This window comes from Enhydra lutris, unplaced genomic scaffold (genome assembly GCF_002288905.1).
Source record: "Enhydra lutris kenyoni isolate GAN:26980312 unplaced genomic scaffold, ASM228890v2 scaffoldscaffold2, whole genome shotgun sequence".
NCBI lineage: Eukaryota > Metazoa > Chordata > Mammalia > Carnivora > Mustelidae > Enhydra > Enhydra lutris.
Window position 1 is genome coordinate 59,620,187 of NW_019154086.1, and position 15,582 is coordinate 59,635,768.

The 15,582-nt window shown below is 42.4% G+C and overlaps 1 protein-coding gene across 5 annotated transcripts in view; it reads right to left on the minus strand.

Annotated features, from left to right (window-relative positions):
• Window positions 1-8,728: 8,728 nt before the first annotated feature.
• The window catches only part of LOC111147612 (BBX, HMG-box containing), a 278,763-nt gene continuing 271,909 nt past the window's right edge, over window positions 8,729-15,582 (minus strand). For all 5 annotated transcript variants that reach the window (XM_022503790.1, XM_022503808.1, XM_022503800.1 and 2 more), the window contains one exon: window positions 8,729-14,618. In XM_022503790.1, the coding sequence (XP_022359498.1) occupies window positions 14,531-14,618 (88 nt within the window). In that variant the 3' untranslated portion in view covers window positions 8,729-14,530. The remainder of the gene's footprint in view (window positions 14,619-15,582) is intronic.

The following is a 15,582-nucleotide window of genomic DNA, read 5'->3' on the forward strand; positions in this document are numbered from 1 at the left end:
ACCATATGCTTATTTGCCATCTGTATATCTTCTTTGGTGAGGTGTCTGTTCAGGACTTTTGCCTTCTTAATTGGATTATTTTCTTCTTAAGTTTTTTTTTTTTTAAAGATTTTATTTATTTGACAGGCAGAGATCACAAGTAGGCAGAGAGGCAGGCAGAGAGAGAGAGAGGAGGAAGCAGGCTTCCGCCAAGCAGAGAGCCTGATGCGGGGCTCGATCCCAGGACTCTGGGATCATGACCTGAGCCAAAGGCAGAGGCTTTAACCCACTGAGCCACCCAGGCACCCCTTTCTTCTTAAGTTTTAAGAGTTTTTGTGTTAAAAAAAAAAGAGTTTTTATGTAGTTTGGATATGTATCCTTTATCAAATACGTATTTGTAAATATTTTCCCCCAGTCTATGGCTTGCCTTAGTCTTGTAAAGCTTCTAATTTTTTAACCATTACATTTGTAAATTGCACTTTAAAGTTTACGACATTTGTTCAAATGTAGTATCTCATTGCATCCACAAAATGCCCACTGGGAAGTAGATGCTGTAATGCCCACATCAGAGATATGGAAATGAAGAGGTGAGGTAGTTTGATTCTGGTCATAGAGAGGTCCGGGGGTGTAGGGGAAAAGGCCTGCCCCATCAGTGGGGATTTCTGATTGTTTGTTGTGTATTGGCACTGAGCTAGCTAGGTGTTCCAGAGCTGTGCAGAATGGCCCCCTTCCTCCCACCTTGGCTGTGATGGGAATGGCTGTTTTCTGTTTGTGCTGGCTGAAGAGTTCTGTTAGAGAGGACCTGGTCTTTAGAGGTCCCGCATCTGGCAGTCCTCATCCCACGTTCTTCACGTGGGCGGTCCCCCTCTACAAGTTCTCAGCCTTCATCTTGGGGCACCTGTAGTCCAGGTCCCCTTGGGGAGCGCCTACTTTGAGACAGGAGATTCCTTTTTTTTTCTTTTTTTTTGGAGTCTAAGGTGATTGTCCTAGAGACTCCTTCTCCTCTTTTGGCAAACAAGCAAACAGCAACAAACAATACTTAGACAAAAGCATGAAGGGAACTGACAGGCTACATGTTGGCTCAGGGTTGCACACATTTGCTAGGGCCGCTGACTGCCATCTTGCTCTACACCTCTCAGCTTCCTGGGAGGAGGGTACCACCCTTGGGGACTCGAGGGCACAGTAGGCAGCTGTATACACTCTTAGAGTGAACTGCTGGTGTCATAAAGGAATCTTGATGATAACTCTGTGTCGTGATCATCCCGATGACATCATCCCAGAACAGGGACGCACCTGCAAACTTCTACTCACCTGGAGGTCCAGGTCAAGCCTAAGGCCACACTGGGGCCTCTGAGCTTCTCACCTTCCGTGAGCCTCGCCATTTAAAGTCCTCTTTCTTCCAGTTCTTGCTGAATCGGTTTAAATAGAGACAGCATTAACAATACAGAGAATTTAATGGCGTGGGTAATGGTGTGGGTGATGTCAATGGGAATTTGGCAGTATCTGTGAGGATAATCTGAGAGGAATAATCAGGAGTTGACAACCCTTCTTTCAGAAAGCAAAATTGCCTGGTTCTAGTTGTACCAGTTGTTAGCGGCTTCCCTGCCTGAAAAAAAAAAAAAAAAGTCACAGTAATTTCAATGGAGTTGTTTACACAAGTGGAAAAATTGGACTCCTTGATAACATGTTTCACTTGTAAACCCCCTTAGTGACACTCAACAGCCTTCCAGTAAGAGAGAAATTTCCCTGAAACTAAAGAGAAGTTATCTGGAAACAGGTGCCCTTCTTCCGTAAGGTTATTTATGTTCATTGGGCTAATGGTTTTTGTCCAGTAATACATTTAAATTGCTTTTCATTTTATAGTCATGCTTCACTATCACACTGCAGAAAGTCACTTCCCTTCCTCTCCGTACAGCCGGCAATTTCCTCAAGTAGGCGATGACAGCATTGTCCTTTCGAAGTCATTTGAAATAGACCCGATCTCATCCATCTCAGGAGAATATTCTCTGGCTGATAATCATAGCCAACTGGAAAGTGCAAATGAACTCAGGCCGTCTGGTGGCTCTGTCCTCTCTCGGGTTCCCCCGAGGCCTCGTTGCTGGGCGGTGGTGCGCCTATCGATCTGGGAAGGAGCCAGACATTCTGTCTCCGACAGTACATGAGAAGTAGGTCCCCAACTTGGGTTAGGAAGCGCAGGGAGGTTAGAGGAGATGATTTATAAACTGATGATTTATATACCGCGTTCCACTCACCTGGCATGGATGTCAGGGAAAAAATGGCCCCATAGAAATGAACATAATTAGGTTTATATAACATTTGTTGCAGATTGCTCCGTGAAACCGGCAGCTCTGGGGCAACTGGGAAAATGTGTACTTTCAAAACTGGAGAATGTGGATCAGGCTGTGTCGTGAATGCGAAGCACATATAAACACTTTGGGCACAAGTGCCTCATAAGTGCCATAAAAATACTAGCTTTATTTTTACACACAGGTAAAGAGAGGAGAGGAGACCAGTTGGCTTTTATTTTGTGTTGCAGTGCCAGCCACAAGAAGGTCTTATTTACATGTGCTGGGGGGCAAGGGCAGGTCATCCCGAAATTGGGCCATCGTGGCATGAGATTATTTTGAGTTAGAAAGCAATCAACAGGATGCCTGGGGGGGCTCAGTTGGTTAAGTGTCTGCCTCTTGATTTTGGCTCAGGTCGTGATCTCAGGGTCATGAGATGGAGCCCCGAGTGGGGCTCCGTGCTCACCTGGGAGTTGGCCTGAGATTCTCTCCCTTCCTTTCCTTCTGCCCCTCCCCCCCACTCATGCTTGAATGCACACATTCTCTTTCTTCAATATATAAAGAAAGAAAGAAAGAAAGAAAGAAATCTATTGTAAAAAAGGCAATCAAAACCCAGCAGATTTAGGAAAAGCTCCTTATGTCCCTCTCAAATATCTAAAAAGAATTTCGATGGAGGACCTGCTCCAGGAAGAGAGCTATCACCATAGATACCTACGTTATGATACCAACTAGGTGTGGTAAATCAGGAGGAACCTGGCAAGGCCCGTTCCATCAAGTCCTCCGGGTCCCATTGTTTCTGAGTGGTCCAGCAAATACGTGTTTACCAAACATTTGCTCTTTTTCAGCTTCCCCTGAATTGCTTTCTTCTCCTCTGAAGTCCCAGGCGCCTCCCGCGCTTCTCCCTAGTTCAGGATGACATCTAGACTGTACTTTGCCTGTCTTCGGATATTTCCAACTCTGTGTGGATTCCCCGTATGTACGCTATTGTTTTTCTCCTGTTAATCTGTCTCGTGTCAGTTTGATTCTCAGTCCGGCCAGGAGGGGGACAGGACGGTCTTGCTCCCCAACACATGAAATGGATCACTCTTCTGCATGATTTTCAAACTAAGAACCATGCACGTGTATGGTCAGTTCGGAAGGGAAAGGTCTCAAGCTAATAGGAAGGTAGGGTTCAAGTTCAAAAGTTTTAACCTTAATGTAAAATGGACTGGGAAGTAAAGGGACCAGGAAACGTGAATCGTGTTGCTAATCTGCAGCAGGTGAGTCTCAGAAACCTCATCTCCATTTCGAGACTTGGAGGATTGTCCCAGCAGCCAGCACTTCTCAGCAGGGAAAGGAGATCCGTGGGGGGCAAAAATGGTTCCCTGCTCCACGAATGGGGCATCCTCCAGGGTCCCGCCCGCTATGCCGTCTTGCCACTTGGTTGGCTCTGCCTTGTCTTTGCTAGCGAAAGCCTGCTCTTCCCCAGGAAATAGTATTCATCGGCTAATTTTTGACTCCGTTCACTTGCACTACCAATTACTGATGCCGCTCTCTACAGTAGGCTAACGCTGGGACAGATTCTATCTAAAATAGATCTTGGACTGAGGAGCAGGTGGTAGTGGCGGCGGGCTAGAATGTCACCCAAAGGCAACTCGGAAGAGAAAAGTGCACACCCGGACCAGAAAACCATTTGTTTCTTAAAAGAAGGCATATGGAATATTGGATGTGTGGGTAGGAGTGAAAGAGGAACCCAAAAAAAGTAATTCGCATGGATAAATGTTCACATATAAAAGAAAAGATGTTGGTCTGATTCGAGTTTGCACGGTGTCCTAGGGAGGATGGCGGCATGCCTCACAGAGGGCCTTCTGCAGCCCCCTCTGGATTGCAGCTGCCCTATTGGGTGGGCTTGTGCAGGTGACGACGGTCATCGTCCCTGCGGCGTCAGCCAGGTCCTCCGCACAACTAGGTCCCTAAGAAATGTTGCTCCACAGTAACTCACTCATGGAAAGTCAAATCTTGGGGAAGTGAGGAGAGGAAGACCAGGAAAGCCTTTTGGCAACACAGATCTTATGGACAGTCTTCAGGGGGCCATAGACAGATGCCTGATGAACTCCAAACTAAACTCTCGAAATTTCTAAAACTTTTCCGAATTCATGCATAAATTACAGTGCAGTTTGCAGACCTAAGAGAGATCTTGCTTTTTAAAGCAGACACTTTCGGGGTGGAAAGAATTCCTTTAACTATCAATCCCTAAAAAGGGGACGGGGGTTGATTTGGCCATACTGAGATGAATATTTAGTATAAAAAGTAGATCCACCGCCTTCAGCGAAGTACTCCCAAAGGGGAAGTAATCCTGAAGTCCTAGATAAGAATAGGTACTTCCTGTAGTAAAGTCCTTTTTATATTATATTTTATTTTAAGATTTTATATGAGAGACACAGAGAGCATGAGCTGGGGGTGGGGGAGGCGGCAGAGGGAGAGAGAAGCAGAGTCCCCGCTGAGAAGGGAGGCTGCCTCAAGGCTCAATCCCAGGACCCCAGGATCATGACCTGAGTCAAAGGAGGACACTTCACTGACTGAGCCACACAGGCGCCCCAGTAAAGTCCTTTTTAATGACCGAGGATTAGCAAATGAAGTCTCACATGCACAATTCAGACCCCCATTGAACTAGTGGCAACACATCAAAAACTAGAATCTTTCACAACAGTTCTTTCTTGCTCCAGGAATCCTCTTGGAGCAAAGGGGTTTGAGTCATTCACCCAGTCATGAAATCCTTAAATATGCTCCGTGGAGAAGAAAGAAAAGGGACACCTAGTACAGCTTTTGAGTGTGAAATGTGCAAAAGCAGGGAGGTGTGCCATTGCTGAAGAAAAATGCAACGACAGGAAAATTTTCATCTCAGCAATACTTAAGACCCGGGACTAAGGTTGAGGAAAGTCTATAGCCGAGGGAGAAGGAGAGTCAGAGAACCACACTCTCTGGTTACCAGAATTAACCTCCAGTTCTTCAGGCCACAAGCTGAAACCGTGCTGCTTGACCTTACCATTTCAAATATTCCTGGGCTGTGCCAAGGCTGAGCTGAAGTGCTGTCTAACTGCTCAGGGGTCCCGGAGTCAACACAGCTGGGATGTTCATGCCCCAGCACACACCTAAAGGAAACACACTGCATCAGGGGTCTTCCCCGAAGACTGTTGTCTCATTCTTGTCACTCTCCGAGATCTGTGGCCTTGTCTTAGCAGCAATTTTTGTGCCAAGATCTCTTCTGTGTGAGAAAGGGCTTTCAGAAAATAAAAATTTTAAAGTAGAACAGTAACACATTCCCATTTTTTTTCCCTGAAAGTCTTCGAAATGCAGATTATCAAGTTTCCCATGAGTTTCTATGTCGCTTCCTCCTGACAGCCTTTGATTTTCATGCACAACCTCGTCTGCACTGCATTTCAATTAAAGAATGCTGCAGATCTCCAACCCCCACTAGGCTATCCACACCCCCGCTAGAATATACACCGTGGAAGACTGTCTTGTTGGGACTTAGCCTGCATCCAAAAGCAGCCATCCACTGCAGCTCTGCTGAACGATTAGATTGTTATAGGAGCAGGACCTAATTTAATGGACATGAGTTGTGGGTCACAGAGAACTCTTCTGGAGTCAAAGCAAGCAAGCTGAAATAACTCTCATGGGCTCTGAACAGGGAAGTGGAACAGAGCACTGTTTTTCAGCAATTTTGTTCTAACAATATAGTTTTTATTTTGAGTGATACACAGTAACAATGTTAATGCATCTGTGTGCTAAATACCTCATACTCTATTTACAAGGGTTTAGATTTTTGAGGACTTAAGCAGCCTATTGCTTTTGTATTTCTAATGTAGTTAACAATACCTAAACTAAGATATAGTATGGGAGAAGTGAAAATTTAAAATTCTAAAATGCCATCTGAATTTCTCCACTATTTATCTCAAGGATTATTTATCTTGGAGGAAAAATCATTTTAAATTGTTATCAATACTGCTTTCCTATTAAGTATAGTTCAAATACATGCTTCAAATTAGATGGCGAATTACCTACTTTTGCATCCACCAAGTCCATTTCTATTGTTTGTATTTATCTTCTCAGTACTTTCCTGCTTGTTTCTGGGATGTATCAGTTGTAGTATCTATTCAATTTGCCTTTCCTAAGCACCACAGGTATGATGCCAAATAGTAGAAAAGGTCAGGAAAACGTAATCATTATACTTGAGTGTGTTTCTTGGAAATCTTCTCATGCTGGGTTTAAAACCATTTTGACTTTTAGACATCGAACTTGAAACATCTATTCATATGAACTTTCCCTCGTCCCCTTTCATTCTCCATCACGCTCAGGAAAGTTTCAATCCTCGCATCTTTCTTTCCGGACTCTTCAACACACAGCCTTGAGAAAAAAATGACCTCTTATAAAGCTCCCTAGGGTGAGGGACCTCCAAGTGGGGTGAGGCTTCAAGTAGGAATTATCATTTTCTCTCTTCCAGGACAGGTTTCCTTTTATGCTTTAATTTCTGGCCTGTTGACCCGGGATTTCGCACTTTTTTTAATCTTTGGCCACCTGCCTTCCAGAGCTCATCTAAAATTTTTCCTCTACTGCTCCCCTACAACTGACATCACTCTTGCGAGTCTGGGAGAGGAAAGCCTAAGTGGGACCAGGATTGGAGGGAAAAGTGTAGAGGACATACAAGTTCTGAAAATTTTACATTAAATTATAAAAGTTTTAGCCCTTGGGCCTTTTTCGACATCGTCTGGGGGGAGGAAAAAAAAGATCACAGGAAGCAAGACCAAAAATAAATCATTTAGACATGCCAAGGGTCTCTCTGATGACCTCTTTAGAAAACTATGGATCGAGAAAGGTAAATATAGAGATATCCAATGTGAACAGTGTAACCTAATTCCAAATAATCTTCACTCCAGCACGACTCTTCTTGTGGCTCACAGACTCCTTTTGCTTTGGGCAGGAAACAAACATATTTTTGGAATAGTGAGGGGGCGATACATTAAAAAAAGAAAATTTGCGCATATCAAAATATTTGTTTTTAAAGGCTGTATCTGAAGTACTTCTACACGAAATCACACTTCTGGGATATGCAGAGCTAGGGTTGGAAGGTGAAATGAAGGAAAATGGATGAAATACAAATGAAACTGGAATTGAGAACATGTTGGTATTTGTTGGAGCTGGTCCAGGGAGTTCAACATGCTGTTAGCCTCTTTTGCATATATTTGAAAATATCCATCCTTTCACAAAAGGTGAAAAGGTTTCTGAAAAATGATTAATAATTTTGTTTTCAGTATGTACAGGAATGGAGTCGGCGCTTTCCGTGTTAGCTCACTTATTGATAACCACTTTACTTTTCCTTGCAAGAAACTTTATGTTCTACCCCGAAGGACCGATGTACTGTAGAATCTATGTAGACCCATCAAACCACACACATGTAGAACCTGTCATCTTTTATCCTAGTAGAATTTACATTCTTTGGTATGGAACTCCCATCCCCGCAACACATTTTATTCTCAGTAATTCAAAAAAGTGTGCTCAGAATTCAAGATGTAATTAATTCACCAGGCAGACTAATTTTATTGGAAAATTCTATAGTGTTACACATACAAGCGTGAGTTACCTACACGAAGTACGGTGTTTCGAGTTCTCTACAGCATCATCTCTCCTGACAGAGCTTCCTCCTAATGCACCAGGCCCTTACAAGTTTATTTGAAAGAGGGAACTAGCTATGCCTAGGGGTCGCTTTTGAATATACTTAAACATATCAACCTTCAAGTTTGAATAAAAATAAGAAAATCAACAGTTATCGTTGAATGGACATTTCCTTTACAGGCCCTAGACCAGCCTTCTCATATAGATTTCCTTTCCATCCTAGCAGAAGTGTGAGGAGGCATCGTCACCACCATCATTTAGAAGTGGAGTTCAGGGAGGTTGAAAAAAACAGTAATACGTGGGTGGAACCAGTCTTTGAAGCAAGTCTGTCTGAATGCAAACCCTGTGGTATCACGCCTTGTATTATATACTGTGTGTGTGTGCGCGCGCTGTGTGGGGCTCAATCCTAGGACCCTGAGGTCATGACCTAAGCCAAAGGCAGAGGCTTAACCCAGTGAGCCACCCAGGCGCCCCTCCATAGTTTTTGATTACAGTTCAGGCATATTTGGTATGTTCAGAAGGGTCACACTTTTGCCAGGAGGCTCTCCTCCTAAGTAGCAGAATGAAACCTATCTTCTTTCTCCTAGTCAGGCTGATTTCTACCCCACCCATTAGGCAAAAGCAACCCAGGCTGCTCAAATGTGGGGAGTATCAGGCAAAGAGTTTGGAGTAGACCAGCATTTGACATTCTGAATTTGCTGAAGTATCTTTTGTTAAAGCATTTCCCCTACTGTTTTTAGTAGATAGGGTCTACTGAAGGCATGGACTCTGGCCAGGAGTGTGGACATAAAGAAATGTATTTGAATAATCTCTTTAAAATATTTCAAATTTTTATTAAATATTTTTATTCAGTTTTAAGATCACAGTTAAAGTACTTTAGCATGTTATACACATGACTTACATGTGCAATTTTTAGAAATATCAAATTAAGTATAAGATTTTGAAGAAAGAAATTATATAAATGTGTATATTGACTTTTACTACACAAACATCTAAGAAAGCAATAATTCTGTTGTACCATTAAGTGGAAATCATTTATTACATGGCATGTTTACACCAACTCTAAAGAGAACCAAGCCAATTTCTGAAAGCAAAAAAAATGAGCGATTTAGTCATGCTGAAACTGTCAACAGACTTAAGACCCGGTGGTCAAATGAAGCTATGGTTAATTTATGACATGTAAGTAAGCAATTCAAACCTATGAGAAAAGTTCATAATCCGGTACATGGAATCTCAGGTGGTTTTTATTCTTTTTTTGGACAAATTCCTGAGAGCAAGAGACTGGTTTAGTGCGAAGGAAATGAGAAGAACGTTGCTGAGCATGTGCTGAGCTCCAGGTCAAAACCCGCCCCACTCCAAGTTCTGCTGCACTCACAGCCGAGGCACTAACATGAGGCGTCAGTGGATATGAGCCAGCCCCTGGGGGCTGCGAAGGGACAGCAGTGTTAGTTTGAGAAACCCACGTGCCTCTGTGATTCAGGTTAGAGCCTGTGAGGTATGATTTGCCGTGCGAGTGGGAGGGTTTGGAGGCATCGAATTAGGTCCTTGTTACTTCAGTAACTGGTTCTGGCCCAAGGTGTCGGGCAATCTTTGGAAGGAGTAGTAATTCTCATGATAACTACTTCTGTGCATGAAAATCGAGTTGAGGGCAGGATCAATTTTGACCACAGACTGCAACAAGGAAATAGTGGTCATAGAACTTAATACAAGTTTTCCTCTTTTAATTTGTTAGCATAAATCCTACCACCACAAGTAAAATTTGGCTAGGAAAGGAAGCTGTCTTCCGGGTGTGAAGAAAATGCATACTTCCATTTTTTAAGGAAAGCATAGCACAAACAGATGGAGGTGTATCAGGGAGTCAAACAGATTTGTCCTGTTATTCACTACTTTGTCACTACTTTCATCTGAGATGTAAAGAAAATAATGTCCCCAGTGAAAAGGACAAGGTGATTTAATATGGACTATAATAAACTTAGCTATCACTTCCACACTAAAGCAAAGCAGTCCATCAAACCCTGAATACTTCACCAGACATATCTGGCAAGATAAACTGAACAACTGTTTCTTATTATAAGTGCGATGTTAGTCAACCTAAATAAGATAATTCAAAAAAAAAAAAAATCCCAAAACTCAAATAAAAACAAAATCCGAATCTAGTTCTTTGGGAATGCTTGTATAAATAAAAGCAAAAGCTAATTAACAATTAGTACTCTCTTTGTAAGGTGCAAAACAAGGTCCTATGTGGGGAAAGCTAAAATTTAATTTCCGCCTAGCAGTCACGTCACTCTGAATACTTTATAGGTCAGATGTAGGAACGACATTTGCTTCTACTGCCTATTTTCAGCAATACATTGTTCTCTCTGGAGAAGGCGGTCTGGGGAGTCACAACATTGCAGTGGGAAACAGTGGCACTGAAGGGAGGAGCAAGAAAGGACAAAGCTCGCAAACAGGACTTACTGAAAGGAACTTGTAAAGCCGAGGTAGCCCGTTAGGGTTGGCCTCATGTGAGGGCTCTAGGGAGCAGTGCAACAAAGGTGAGTCTTCCTCAACAGCATCGCGGGCACCCCGACTCTCCCTTTACAGAGGAGCGGTTCCAGGCCTTGCAGGACTTCCTTCCTTCTCCCCAGCGAGGCGGTGGTGCTTCCTCTCCGCCATGCGGACGCCGGCCACCGGACTCCAGAACGCTTGGGATGCATACAGTAGTTCAGCAGGCAGCACGATCCCATTGCTTCACATTAATGCCAACGCCAAACGTGGAACAGAGTTACCGGATACCCTCCTTCCCTCCCCCCGACCCCCACACTGTAGGAGCCAAACATGTCATTCCATTTCCGGCTTACTCCTGGTTCTGTATCAATTTATAATTTGCTGGAGATTTTACAGAGGTGCAAACTTTTCCATACGATGAGCCCAAGACTGCGGAGTGCAAACAAAATTTTCTAGGACTGAGGCAGAGTAGCATCTGACTGGATAAGAAAGTGATGGGGAATACACATGTCAGAATATAAATAACCAGACCAGTTCAGATGCTCCTTTTTGTTCAGAGTGTTCCACCGCTCCCCCCCGCCCCAGCAGTTTAATGGCCGGAACTAGAATCAGGGATAATGTGGGAATGATTTCAGCACATTGGTAGAAAGCTCATCTGACAGAATTCAGTGAACACAGTTCTGGTATTTGGGGGGGGAAAGACTGTCAGAATTACAACAATATGATTTATCCTTATAAGAGGGCTTTGACGAATTACATTTTGATCTAAAATCTGGGAACTAACCTAATTTGGGGATAAGAACCTGTATCATCAATGTGGCTGTGGGACATTTTTCCTTCTCCTGATCTCATTACAGTTATCCAAACAAATAAAAACTTCAGAAGGATGTCTTACAGTATTTTTTTCTTTCACTCAGCTTCGTAGAGCTGCAGCTTCAGTTACTATAATATACTCTACACACTTCAAAATTACATAGGAAAATACCCAGAACAACTAAATAAATAAAAGGCTAAAGAAACTGGAACAGTACTGCGTCTCCATCTGAGACGAAATCATCCACTTCGGCATCACAGAGAAGGGCTAGGACGATTTTTTTCAAAAGATTTATATACAGGTTTGAATCCAGAAATTAAGGTTAAAAGCATAAATATCGATAATTTCAACTAGATTCAGAATGGTTTTTCAGAAAGATATGATACAACAATTTAGAATAAAACAAAGCAGAAAAGCATCATATTTTGGTTTGCTTGAGATATACATAAGGTGCAACAACTTTTTCTCTTGAGGATGCGTGTAGGACAAATGTTAGTGTCGATGGTGTTTGCTGGCAGATTAAGGTACACACCATAGCAATATGATTTTCCAAAATATAAAAGAATGACATAAATGAAATGAAAATGATAGATGGGTGGGGGGCACTACAGGTTGGTCTGAAATATTTGTGCTAACAAATGTGGTTACCTGAAAATACCAACACCCTTCTCCAGCGGATTCAGGGCATGAGAAAAGCACTATTATTGAAATCAAGACTTCACTCAGAGAACAACAAGGCGAGTGTCTAAAGGACTATAAAGCTTTGCAGGATTTCTGCTACTCTCAGTGCCTAACCGCTTAAAAATTAAGCATCTCTACAAAAAGGTTTTTTTTTTTTTTTTTTTAAAGTATCTGAAAACAGTCATATCCAGTAGATTGCCCTCCCACCCCACCCCTGCCTAAGGGAAAAGCCACTGAGGTTTAGGAAAAGCAGATCAAGTAAGATATTAATCACATAGAAAAAAGTAATCTTTTGTTTTGCTTCTTTTTAAAAAAGGTCCCATGAATATACAGCAATCTCTTAAGGAAATCTAGTGAAATGTCATTGGAGGACTGAAGGAGGATGCTCTGGCAAAAATAGATCTATTCTAATGTGTTCTATAGAATAACAAGTTAGTACCATTGTCAAGGTGCATGTTCTGCACCAAACAATCTTTGTTGTTGGTTTTACTTTTTTTTTTTTTTTTTTGGATTTTTAGCTAATTATAATTTTTAAATCACTGCTAGCAAGTGGTCCAAAAACTCCAACAGCCACCAACATTGGGACCCAGCAATTTTCAAACATTCACTTTGTGTTTTGAAGTTTAGAAAATATTAATAAAACAGCATCATAGTAAAAATATTACACTAAAACCTGGGGCTGCTTACCTGATTTATTTCTATGTGAATGGGGTTAAGCTTTAACCTCTGACTAACCTAGATTACTAATTCCTTCTTCCTCCATGCCCACAATGATTACGCATTTTTGAGGACACCGTTCCAATGCTCTGCTGCCCTCTTTACCTGCTTTGAAGAAAAAAAAAAACAAACAACAAACCAAACAAATCCCTATATTCTTTTTCAATTCTGTTAGTATGTTGTACATATTTTCCAGCACCGAAACTGAAGTAATATCTACAACTATGAAAAGTTAAACCTAGTTGGCACTACTAATAGAGTCATTTTTTTGTATGGCTATTAGGTCAAATTATGATTAGGAAAAAAAAAGTCATCATTACAATTGAGTCAAGTATAAATAAGAAAGCTAGATAAAACCTTGTAAACTGTCACCATGTAGAGATCTAATTCAAAAGCTTCAAACTCGAACTAATGCTATCAAAATTCCGCCAGCTTGAAAACCAATAAAAATTATTGCTGGAATCCAATAATTAAAATTTGGTAGTTTGTGCTGTGATGCAAGAGTGGGGATACACTTTGTGCTATGGAACAAATACCCTGTAAAATCGGTAGCCTACGACTAATTCTGATTTATCACTTTGCATGTGTTGCTAGGAAACAAGACACTGTGAATGTCAGGTGGTTAAGTCAATATGTCGAATGTTCTAATAAGCCAGGTAATCCGCTTGGCACTGGCATACACAAGGTTGGTTTTATGTTCAAAAGCAACAGAACACAAAAAGGAAACAAACTTGCAGGTGGCTCCATGACTAAGACTCCCACCCTGGTCAGGCATACCTCCCTCATCATTTATTCCATACCTCCTTCACAACACACAACTCAAAATGGCTCTAGAACCCGGCAGTGGCAATCAGGCTGTGCATAGCAGTTGCTACCCGTCCAGTCTGTCTGGGATGGATGGAAAAGGTCTGTAGCTCAAAGTCCACATGAAGTGAGTGTCTTCAATGTGTTCAGAATAGTGAAGTAATACTAAGGTCACTTCTGAATAATATTTTTCTTTTTTTGTTTGTCTGAACGATCCGTTGGTCACTTAGACCCCTGTGTAAAAATAAAAGAATCCTCAAGGCATGAAAACATCGGTAATCTGTAATCTGCAGGACTCTTCCCGTGTATGGGAAAATATTTGCCACAATGTGCCCCAAGCAAATGCTTCTTGGTCACTCAAGGCTAAGGAAAAATATTCAGCTTGTAAGAATTCTAATTTTTTTTCCTCTCTCTCTCTCTTTTTTCTCGTTTTGCCAGCAAACTACCACTCTGGTGGCAAATATAAAAGTGCAGAATATATGGACCACGAGGCCGAGCATACACCGCTAACAATGGTACATCCACCTGCCCGTGCTGCTTGGGGGTCTCTGGAGCAGGCTTTTTAATATTATTCTACAATATAAATGTAGGTATAACCTATTATATAAACCATCTTAGAACTTAAATCTCCATGTACAAAAAAGACTAAGAATATCTAATAATAACTAGTGCAGTGCGTCAGTTTTTGTTGTTTTTTTTTTTTTTTGTTTTGTTTTGTTTTTGTTTTGAAAGAATAACTAGGTAATATACGAAACTAGTTTCACACTCTCTGGTTGGTAAAAGAGATGCTGGATGAGCTACAGTAAAGGCAGCCTTTTACCAAGTTACCACCTATTACTGTCAAAAGCCTTCAATAGAAAGCAAAGCTCCAGGATCATCCCGTTTCTGCTCCTGACAAGACAGAGAACATCACCCTCAAAGACTCTGGGTTCCAAAAGAACACACAGCGGCCCAGGATGCTAACTTCTGCTTCAAGTGAATCTGGGCCGTGCAGGGCAACGTGCACTTGTTTGCAGTCTGTATTTCCCACCACACGGACTCACTGGCATCCCTCGGTACAGACAGGGCTAGGGTAGTAGGTAAAGCACAATGTTTTACAATTAAAGGCGCTTCACTGGTCAGCGCAGGAAATAAGTACAGGGGCCTGTGGCATTTCTTTTGGCTGTCCATCATGGGTGAGCGGAGTGGACCTCTGACCCCTGCAAAACAAGGAGAAGGACAAAAGAAGTCACCCGCTGAGTACCTTATCCGAAAGAGGAGAGGATGATGAGTAAGCAGTAAGAGGTTTCCAGTATCTTTTACTCCCTAAGGCTGACTTGTTACTTATGCTATTCAATTAAAACCGTTTTTGTTCTCAGAGCTGCTTCTTTGACATTTTATCTCGGTTCCCGTCGCATGACTTAACCATCTACTCTGCCCTCAACCAGCCACCTCCATTTTGCAGAGGCAGGACCTCAAGTGCCACCAGATTTGGGGCGACTCCCTAAGAAGTGGGGAACTTTTAATCAAGGGCCGTGGCTCTAAGATAAGTCTTCTTCTTGATCCACTGATATTAAAATATGAACCATGCCCTTCCTCGAGCTGCCCAAGGGGAAAACTCTCCTGTACTAATTGATCACCTCCAGGCTCATTTCCCAAGGTATATAATAATAAAACCAATTTAAAACGTAAGGCCAATTAAAGCAATGGCCCCTGACACCAGAGGCCTGTGACTCCAACACAAATGAATGAAAAGACGAAAGAAAAGTCTCACAGGCAAATGGACAGCACATGCACAGGGGAAGGCGGCAAGGGGGAACTGAGTTTAGAGTGTGAGAACATCCAGGTTTCTTGGGCCAAATCAACATATGCGGAGAGGGAACTCCAGAGAGGACTAGACAATTCACAGAAATACCCATTGTTTGGATTGGAACTACCACCAGACAGAGCTGATTTTTCATTCAGCTTTTGGTAAACGAGTAGGAAAAATTTACTTGATGGTTGTAAGGAAACCCTTTAATGTCTTGGTAATTTGAGCTTCTCACTCTAAAAAGATGGGATGGGGCACCTCTCTGACATTTCCCAACAGGCCCACCAAAGACCAGACAGTGTCCACCCCCAGCTCTGGCCGCCAGTGGTCTGCACAGCACGAGGCTAGAAATTGTTGATGGAGCAGCCAGGCCT